The sequence below is a fragment of the Penaeus monodon genome, chromosome 16 (genome assembly GCF_015228065.2).
Source record: "Penaeus monodon isolate SGIC_2016 chromosome 16, NSTDA_Pmon_1, whole genome shotgun sequence".
NCBI classification, from domain to species: domain Eukaryota; kingdom Metazoa; phylum Arthropoda; class Malacostraca; order Decapoda; family Penaeidae; genus Penaeus; species Penaeus monodon.
This window is the reverse complement of record NC_051401.1, coordinates 39,179,005-39,189,004: the sequence shown is the minus strand read 5'-3', so window position 1 is coordinate 39,189,004 and position 10,000 is coordinate 39,179,005. Positions and strand designations below refer to the sequence as shown.

At 40.1% G+C, this 10,000-nt stretch overlaps 3 protein-coding genes across 3 annotated transcripts in view; all 3 read left to right on the top strand.

The window, feature by feature from the left end:
• The window catches only part of LOC119582784 (heat shock 70 kDa protein cognate 4-like), a 2,499-nt gene extending 1,595 nt beyond the window's left edge, over positions 1–904 (top strand). Inside the window, exon 3 of the mRNA XM_037931224.1 lies at positions 1–904. This exon is cut by the window's left edge and continues 999 nt beyond it. Coding sequence (XP_037787152.1) covers positions 1–735 — 735 coding nt within the window. The 3' untranslated portion in view covers positions 736–904.
• A 2,143-nt stretch (positions 905–3,047) lies between these two features.
• Positions 3,048–5,661, top strand: LOC119582783 (heat shock 70 kDa protein cognate 4-like). The gene is made up of 3 exons (XM_037931222.1): positions 3,048–3,146; positions 3,435–3,606; positions 3,801–5,661. Exons 2-3 carry the CDS (start codon positions 3,436–3,438, stop codon positions 5,532–5,534), a joined length of 1,905 nt encoding a protein of 634 aa, XP_037787150.1. The 5' UTR covers positions 3,048–3,146; position 3,435; the 3' UTR covers positions 5,535–5,661.
• A 2,161-nt stretch (positions 5,662–7,822) lies between these two features.
• LOC119582781 (heat shock 70 kDa protein cognate 4-like) overlaps positions 7,823–10,000 on the top strand; it is a 2,678-nt gene continuing 500 nt past the window's right edge. Inside the window, exons 1-3 of the mRNA XM_037931221.1 lie at positions 7,823–7,939; positions 8,229–8,400; positions 8,616–10,000. The exon at positions 8,616–10,000 is cut by the window's right edge and continues 500 nt beyond it. Of these exons, the coding sequence (XP_037787149.1) occupies positions 8,230–8,400; positions 8,616–10,000 (1,556 nt within the window). The 5' untranslated portion in view covers positions 7,823–7,939; position 8,229. The remainder of the gene's footprint in view (positions 7,940–8,228; positions 8,401–8,615) is intronic.

Below are 10,000 nucleotides of genomic sequence, written 5' to 3'. Positions count from 1 at the left end.
GACATGTTACTTCTTGATGTGACTCCACTTTCCATGGGTCTTGAGACAGCTGGAGGAGTGATGACGGTGCTTATCAAGCGCAACACCACAATTCCCACAAAACATTCTCAGATCTTCACTACATATTCGGACAATCAACCAGCTGTTCTCATTCAGGTATACGAAGGCGAACGAGCCATGACCAAGGATAACAATTTATTGGGCAAGTTTGATCTAGGTGGCATTCCTCCAGCTCCTCGTGGAGTGCCACAAATCGAAGTCACTTTCGACGTGGATGCCAACGGTATCCTCAACGTGACAGCGATAGACAAGTCCACAGGAAAGGAGAACAAGATCACCATCACCAACGACAAGGGTCGTCTCACCAAAGAGGAAATCGACAGAATGGTCAACGAGGCAGAATCCTATCGGGAACAAGACGCTAAACAGCGAGATCGCATTGAAGCCAAGAACCGACTTGAGTCACTTTGTTTCAGCCTCAAGTCTTCTATAAATGAACCTTCAGTGTGTGGAAAGGTGTCTCCCGATGAAAAACGTCATGTGGAGGACAAAGTAGACAAAACATTGAGGTGGCTGGATGCTAATCAGTTGGCAGAGAAGGAGGAATACGAATACAAGATGAAGGAACTGGAAGAGGTGTGGCGCCCAATAGCGAGTAAAATCCATGGATCAGGTGGATCCCCTGGATACGGTGGCTCCACAGGAAACGGTCCCACTGTGGAAGAAGTCGACTAACAATTCTTAGTTTTATTCATAGTATTAATATTGATGTTCTTGTATACATCTATATCCATATAATTACATGAATGGTTTGACTGCGACCGCATTGTCTTAGAATGTCGTGAATAATTCCTGGTTGTTAGTTTGTATTTTTATATTTTTGTATAATTAAAACTTACTAAACTTTGGTGTTTTTGAATCTGACTGCATACATAACTAAAGGTAAATGATAAAAAAAAGAATATATTGATTGATAACTAGACAAAAAACTGAACAGAAATTACTTCCACGATGTATGAACTAATAAGATTTTAATCATTTTTTACAACGTCCAATCAAGATCACGTAAACATAAACACCTGAGTTATGGAGTACTTGTATGTGTCAAAAGGTTTATCAAGATAAAGTAATCAAACAGTTTTATCAAAATGCTCAGTCTACTAGGCTTAACTTCTTGCCAGTGATAACACCGCCTATTTGCAGTGGTGGAGACGACTGACAATATACCGTTGAAAACAACTCAGGAATGAGATGTGGTTTTCACTCATATATTATCTGCTATCCCACACTTGATGCGATCTTCCACTTACAATCTAACTTAGTGTAAAGTTGTTATACTAAATTGTATTATTGAGATATTCTTCTGTGATTTGTCGCATGGCGTAAGTGAATCCTGTCAGGGATACATGCTATTTTCCTCTTGTACTCTTGCGTTTTCCTAATACATACATTTTCTCTGGAGAATAAGGCGTGAAAAAGATATTGCATAACCAGTGAAATCTGCGGAGGCCTTTTTCTCTCTCACTCCCTCTATCTCTGTTTTCTCTCTTCACCCCCTCTCTCTCTTACTATCATTCTTTCTAAAACCGATGCCACCGTTAGGTCTGCATGTCGAAATGAATTTTTTTTTTCTTTCCTTTTCTTTTCTTCACACACATGGGAATATGCGCAACTAGCTACGCAAGTTCTCAGGTCTATATTCTTTTTCGTTTCCTACATTTTTGCGAAGATATAAACAGATTCACACTTCATGACTAATGTTTAGCAAATGGCAATAACAACAGCAGTAATAGGTCTTAGATTTTCAATTTTATTCACTCACAGAGATATCCACAACTAACTGCAGAAGTATTCAAGTCTACATACCTTTCTTTTCCCCGCATTTCAACGAAGAGACAAACATGAGCCCCACTTAAGCAGTAGTAAGAAAGCGTTTACATTAAACAGGAAGAATCACAAAACATTTGTAATGTTTATCACAATGAGGAATATATTCATGATAATGATGACATATATAATAAGAATATATAATAAGAAAAAGGGCGATGTACTTATGTCGCGGAAAATAAATTGGGTGAGCGACAATAAAAATAGGAGGAAATAACACAAAAAATAATGACAATAAGAATCACAAAAAAAAAAAAAAATTCTTGTCTTCTTGTTCTATTGACTCTTTATGACCTCGACCTTCTTCCTGTAAGGTTATGGTAGAACTCATATGGTAAAATGTTGTTCCCTAATTAGATAACATTCAGGCAGAAGAAAAAGGGGAAGGAAAAAGAATAAGATGAACAGTAATGTAGCCGAAAGTTATAATGATGTCAACATAGACTATTTGAAATGTAAAAGCCACAGGAAATGAATGAAGATCTCTTGACAATCATCATAAAGAAAGATGTAGCTACAATAGTGATGAAATTGCTAAATAGTAGTAGTGCTAGTAACACTAGTCGTAGTAATACTTTATAGTAATATATCATTATAATATAACAGTGATGACAATGCAAACAAAATATGATAACAAATAATAATAGCAATAATGATAAACTTAAAATCAATACATAATACACTTGTCATACCACTATTGTGATTATGTAAACCACCAATGCGAAAAATTCAAAGACGTTGGTAACTAATTTGAATAAAACACTATTCATGCAATAGTAATAACAAAAGCAAAATCATGGCAGATACCAACAATCATTATATCGGCAACAATTTCCATCTATTTTGAATACGTCCATTCACAGCAACCAAAGGCGGCTGCGTGGTCGCGATCATTCTGGGTGGTTGTATGGATGACTGCCAAGAGATCGATGTCCTTTTAAGGAGGAATTGGATTTTCATTCTCTCACAAATCATAATATTGCAGCACTCATTCATATGAGAGCAGATTAATGATTTCAGTGCACACTGCACTCTTCTTGCCGTTTCATGAAAGCAAATAGCAGATGGAATCAGTCCTTCGCGAATGCTCTCGTGGCTTCCACAGAAAACGGATGCGTATATATTGGTGCTCGCAGCGGGAACTCCTCAGAACAGTTAAACGAAAAACAGTGCAAACAAAACACAAAGTCCTCCTCAGTCGGAGATAAATATCTTATTATCATTGCAAACATCACTCAGAAATAAGCATTTATCATAAGGTAAGACACTAATGAAATCTCCAACATATATTATTAAGTAAAATTAACAAGCTTTCCATGCCATCTGTGAACTTTAATAAAAGTATTTTGAAATCAGGGAATAAGTCATAGAAGGACATACGAAATCTAGACCATATGAACCATGCCTTAGCCACTTAGAATAATGATACTGTTTGTGATATTATTCAGTAAATTCACACTGGGATGATCTTTCCACTTATCATAGAGTTGTTCTGAAAAGTGGAAATATAAACATTATTATCTAACTTTAACTTTGTTTTTCTTCAGAATGGCAGGTCCAGCTATCGGCATCGACCTGGGCACCACCTACTCGTGCGTGGGAGTGTTCCAGCACGGCAAGGTCGAGATCATCGCCAACGACCAGGGCAACAGGACCACGCCCTCCTACGTCGCCTTCACCGACACCGAGAGACTCATCGGAGACGCCGCAAAGAATCAGGTAAGATGACACTGCTAAACGTCTTTAACTATTACTTTTCAGCTGAAAACATTTAAAATTGAATCAGAAACTGATTGTTTAGTACATATTAGTATAAGCTATATAAATTAAAGATGAGATAACCTTTGAAAAATGATGTGTAAAAATATATGGTATGATAAACGTGATTTCTTATATGTCCTTTGAAATACTAGGTGGCCATGAACCCCAGCAACACAGTGTTCGATGCCAAACGTCTCATTGGTCGGAAGTTCGAGGATGCAACTGTTCAGAATGACATGAAGCACTGGCCTTTCACTGTGGTCAGCGAGGGCGGCAAACCAAAGTTGAAAGTGGAATTCAAGGGAGAAAGCAAGACCTTCAACCCTGAAGAGATCTCGTCCATGGTGCTCACCAAGATGAAGGAGACAGCCGAAGCCTACATGGGGAAGAGTGTGAAGGACGCCGTGATCACGGTCCCCGCCTACTTCAACGACTCCCAGCGACAAGCCACCAAGGACGCAGGAACCATCGCTGGCATCAACGTTCTTAGGATCATCAATGAACCCACAGCCGCCGCCATTGCTTATGGACTGGACAAGCAGAGCGTAGGAAAGGCTGAACGAAACGTGTTAATCTTCGACCTAGGAGGCGGTACCTTCGACGTGTCCATTCTCAGTATCGACGACGGAGTGTTCGAGGTGAAGGCAACAGCCGGTGACACGCATTTGGGAGGCGAAGATTTCGATAACAGGATGGTTAGTCACTTCACACAAGAGTTTCACAGGAAGTTTAAGAAGGATCTCACCACCAACAAACGCGCACTTCGACGTCTTCGAACTGCTTGTGAACGAGCCAAGCGAACTCTCTCTTCCTCCACACAAGCCAGTCTGGAAATTGATTCTCTCTTCGAAGGCATTGACTTTTACACTTCCATCACCCGTGCAAGATTTGAAGAGCTTTGTTCTGATCTTTTCAGAGGAACTCTACAACCCGTGGAGAAAGCTCTACGAGATGCTAAGTTAGACAAGACAAGCATCCACGAAATCGTCTTGGTAGGTGGATCCACACGCATCCCCAAAGTGCAAAAACTCCTTCAAGATTTCTTCAATGGAAAGGAACTGAACAAGTCTATTAACCCTGATGAAGCTGTTGCTTACGGTGCTGCAGTTCAAGCAGCCATTTTACGTGGTGATCAGTCCGACACTGTGAAGGACATGTTACTTCTTGATGTGACTCCACTTTCCATGGGTCTTGAGACAGCTGGAGGAGTGATGACGGTGCTTATCAAGCGCAACACCACAATTCCCACAAAACATTCTCAGATCTTCACTACATATTCGGACAATCAACCAGCTGTTCTCATTCAGGTATACGAAGGCGAACGAGCCATGACCAAGGATAACAATTTATTGGGCAAGTTTGATCTAGGTGGCATTCCTCCAGCTCCTCGTGGAGTGCCACAAATCGAAGTCACGTTCGACGTGGACGCCAACGGTATCCTCAACGTGACAGCGGTAGACAAGTCCACAGGAAAGGAGAACAAGATCACCATCACCAACGACAAGGGTCGTCTCACCAAAGAGGAAATCGACAGAATGGTCAACGAGGCAGAATCCTATCGGGAACAAGACGCTAAACAGCGAGATCGCATTGAAGCCAAGAACCGACTTGAGTCACTTTGTTTCAGCCTCAAGTCTTCTATAAATGAACCTTCAGTGTGTGGAAAGGTGTCTCCCGATGAAAAACGTCATGTGGAGGACAAAGTAGACAAAACATTGAGGTGGCTGGATGCTAATCAGTTGGCAGAGAAGGAGGAATACGAATACAAGATGAAGGAACTGGAAGAGGTGTGGCGGCCAATAGCGAGTAAAATCCATGGATCAGGTGGATCCCCTGGATACGGTGGCTCCACAGGAAACGGTCCCACTGTGGAAGAAGTCGACTAGCAATTCTTAGTTTTATTCAGAGTATTAATATTGATGTTCTTGTATACATCTATATCCATATAATTACATGAATGGTTTGACTGTGACCGCATTGTCTTAGAATGTCGTGAATAATTCCTGGTTGTTAGTTTGTATTTTTATATTTTTGTATAATTAAAACTTACTAAACTTTGGTGTTTTTGAATCTGACGGCATACATAACTAAGGGTAAATGATAAAAAAAAATATATTGATTGATAACTAGACAAAAAACTGACCAGAAATTACTTCCACGATGTATGAACTGATTAGATTTTAATAATGTTTTACAACGTCCAATCAAGATCACCTAAACATAAACACCTGAGTTATGGAGTACTTGTATGTGTCAAAAGGTTTATCAAGATAAAGTAATCAGTTTTATCAAAATGCTCAGTTTACTAGGCTTAACTTCTTGCCAGTGATAACACCACCTATTTGCAGTGATGAAAACGACTGACAATATACCGTTGAAAACAACTCAGGAATGAGATGTGGTTTTCACTCATATATTATCTGCTATCCCACACTTGATGCGATCTTCCACTTACAATCTAACTTAATGTAAAGTTGTTATACTAAATTGTATTATTGAAATATTCTTCTGTGATTTGTCGCATGGCGTAGGTGAATCCTGTCAGGGATACATGCTATTTTTCTCTTGTATTCTTGCGTTTTCCTAATACATTTTCTCTGGAGAATAAGGCGTGAAAAAGATATTGCATAACCAGTGAAATCTGCGGAGGCCTTTTTCTCTCTCACTCCCTCTATCTCTGTTTTCTCTCTTCACCCCCTCTCTCTCTTACCATCATTCTTTCTAAAACCGATGCCACCGTTAGGTCTGCATGTCGAAATGAAGAATTTTTTTTTTTTCCTTTTCTTTTCTTCACACACATGGGAATATGCGCAACTAGCTACGCAAGTTCTCAGGTCTATATTCTTTTTCGTTCCCTACATTTTTGCGAAGATATAAACAGATTCACACTTCATGACTAATGTTTAGCAAATGGCAATAACAACAGCAGTAATAGGTCTTAGATTTTCAATTTTATTCACTCACAGCGATATCCACAACTAACTGCGGAAGTATTCAAGTCTACATACCTTTCTTTTTCCCACATTTCAACGGAGAGACAAACATGAGCCCCACTTAAGCAGTAGTAAGAAAGCGTTTACATTAAACAGGAAGAATCACAAAACATTTGTAATGTTTATCATAATGAGGAATATATTCATGATAATGATGACATATATAATAAGAATATATAATAAGAAAAAGGGCGATGTACTTATGTCGCGGAAAATAAATTGGGTGAGCGACAATAAAAATAGGAGGAAATAACACCAAAAAATAATGACAATAAGAATCACAAAAAAAAAAAAAAAATTCTTGTCCTCTTGTTCTATTGACTCTTTATGACCTCGACCTTCTTCCTGTAAGGTTATGGTAGAACTCATATGGTAAAATGTTGTTCCCTAATAAGATAACATTCAGGCAGAAGAAAAAGGGGAAGGAAAAAGAATAAGATGAATTGTAATGCAGCCGAAAGTTACAATGATGTCAACAAAGACTATTTGAAATGTAAAAGCCACAGGAAATGAATGAAGAAAGATCTCTTGACAATCATCATAGTGAAAGATGTAGCTACAACGATGAAATTGATAAATAGTAGTAGTGCTAGTAACACCAGTCGTAGTAATACTTTATAGTAATATATTATTATAATATAACAGTGATGACAATGCAAACAAAATATGATAACAAATAATAATAGCAATAATGATAAACTTAAAATCAATACATAATACACTAGTCATACCACTATTGTGATTATGTAAACCACCAATGCGAAAAATTCAAAGACGTTGGTAACTAATTTGAATAAAACACTATTCATGCAATAGTAATAACAAAAGCAAAATCATGGCACACACCAACAATCATTGTATCAGCAACAATTTCCATCTATTTTGAATACGTTCATTCACAGCAACCAAAGGCGGCTGCGTGGTCGCGATCATTCTGGGTGGTTGTATGGATGACTGCCAAGAGATCGGTGTCCTTTTAAGGAGGAATTGGATTTTCATTCTCTCACAAATCATAATATTGCAGCACTCATTCATATGAAAGCAGATTAATGATTTCAGTGCACACTGCACTCTTCTTGCCGTTTCGTGAAAGCAAATAGCAGATGGAATCAGTCCTTCGCGAATGCTCTCGTGGCTTCCACAGAAAACGGATGCGTATATATTGGTGCTCGCAGCGGGAACTCCTCAGAACAGTTAAACGACAAACAGTGCAAACATAACACAAAGTCCTCCTCATTCGGAGATAAATATCTTATTATTATTGCAAACCTCACTCAGAAATAAGCATTTATCATAAGGTAAGACACTAATGAAATCTCCAACATATATTATTAAGTAAAATTAACAAGCTTTCCATGCCATCTGTGAACTTTAATAAAAGTATTTTGAAATCAGGGAATAAGTCATAGAATGACAGTACGAAATCTAGACCATATGAACCATGCCTTAGCCACTTAGAATAATGATACTGTTTGTGATATTATTCAGTAAATTCACACTGGGATGATCTTTCCACTTATCATAGAGTTGTTCTGAAAAGTGGAAATATAAACATTATTATCTAACTTTAACTTTGTTTTTCTTCAGAATGGCAGGTCCAGCTATCGGCATCGACCTGGGCACCACCTACTCGTGCGTGGGAGTGTTCCAGCACGGCAAGGTCGAGATCATCGCCAACGACCAGGGCAACAGGACCACGCCCTCCTACGTCGCCTTCACCGACACCGAGAGACTCATCGGAGACGCCGCCAAGAATCAGGTAAGATGACACTGCTAAACGTCTTTAACTATTAATTTTCAGCTGAAAAGATTTAAATTTGAATTAGAAACTGACTGTTTAGTATATATTGGTAGAGGCTATGTGAATTAAGATAAGATAACCTTTGAACACTCCCAAATAATATCTAAGAAAAATAAATATATATATTAGTATGATAAAAGTGATTACTTATACATTGTCCTTTGAACTACTAGGTGGCCATGAACCCCAGCAACACAGTGTTCGATGCCAAACGTCTCATCGGTCGGAAGTTCGAGGATGCAACTGTTCAGAATGACATGAAGCACTGGCCTTTCACTGTGGTCAGCGAGGGCGGCAAACCAAAGTTGCGAGTGGAATTCAAGGGAGAAAGCAAGACCTTCAACCCTGAAGAGATCTCGTCCATGGTGCTCACCAAGATGAAGGAGACAGCCGAAGGCTACATGGGGAAGAGTGTGAAGGACGCCGTGATCACGGTCCCCGCCTACTTCAACGACTCCCAGCGACAAGCCACCAAGGACGCAGGAACCATCGCTGGCATCAACGTTCTTAGGATCATCAATGAACCCACAGCCGCCGCCATTGCTTATGGCCTAGACAAGCAGAGCGTAGGAAAGGCTGAGCGAAACGTGTTAATCTTCGACCTGGGAGGCGGTACCTTCGACGTGTCCATTCTCAGTATCGACGACGGAGTGTTCGAGGTGAAGGCAACAGCCGGCGACACGCATTTGGGAGGCGAAGACTTCGATAACAGGATGGTTAGTCACTTCACTCAAGAGTTTCACAGGAAGTTTAAGAAGGATCTCACCACCAATAAACGCGCACTTCGACGTCTTCGAACTGCTTGTGAACGAGCCAAGCGAACTCTCTCTTCCTCCACACAAGCCAGTCTGGAAATTGATTCTCTCTTCGAAGGCATTGACTTTTACACTTCCATCACCCGTGCAAGATTTGAAGAGCTTTGTTCGGATCTTTTCAGAGGAACTTTACAACCTGTGGAGAAAGCTCTACGAGATGCTAAGTTAGACAAGACAAGCATCCACGAAATCGTCTTGGTAGGCGGATCCACACGCATCCCCAAAGTGCAAAAACTCCTTCAAGATTTCTTCAATGGAAAAGAACTGAACAAGTCTATCAACCCAGATGAAGCTGTTGCTTATGGTGCTGCAGTTCAAGCAGCCATTTTACGTGGTGATCAGTCCGACACTGTGAAGGACATGTTACTTCTTGATGTGACTCCACTTTCCATGGGTCTTGAGACAGCTGGAGGAGTGATGACGGTGCTTATCAAGCGCAACACCACAATTCCCACAAAACATTCTCAGATCTTCACTACATATTCGGACAATCAACCAGCTGTTCTCATTCAGGTATACGAAGGCGAACGAGCCATGACCAAGGATAACAATTTATTGGGCAAGTTTGATCTAAGTGGAATTCCTCCAGCTCCTCGTGGAGTGCCACAGATCGAAGTCACCTTCGACGTGGACGCCAACGGTATCCTCAACGTGACTGCGGTAGACAAGTCAACAGGGAAGGAGAACAAAATCACCATCACCAACGACAAGGGTCGTCTCACCAAAGAGGAAATCGACAGAAT

Excerpts from the sequence above, each read along its gene's own strand:
- LOC119582783 (XM_037931222.1), top strand. The coding sequence starts at position 3,436 with ATGGCAGGTCCAGCTATCGGCATCGACCTGGGCACCACCTACTCGTGC. Across the intron at positions 3,607-3,800 it reads GAGACGCCGCAAAGAATCAG|GTGGCCATGAACCCCAGCAA; the intron begins GTAAGATGACAC and ends TTGAAATACTAG.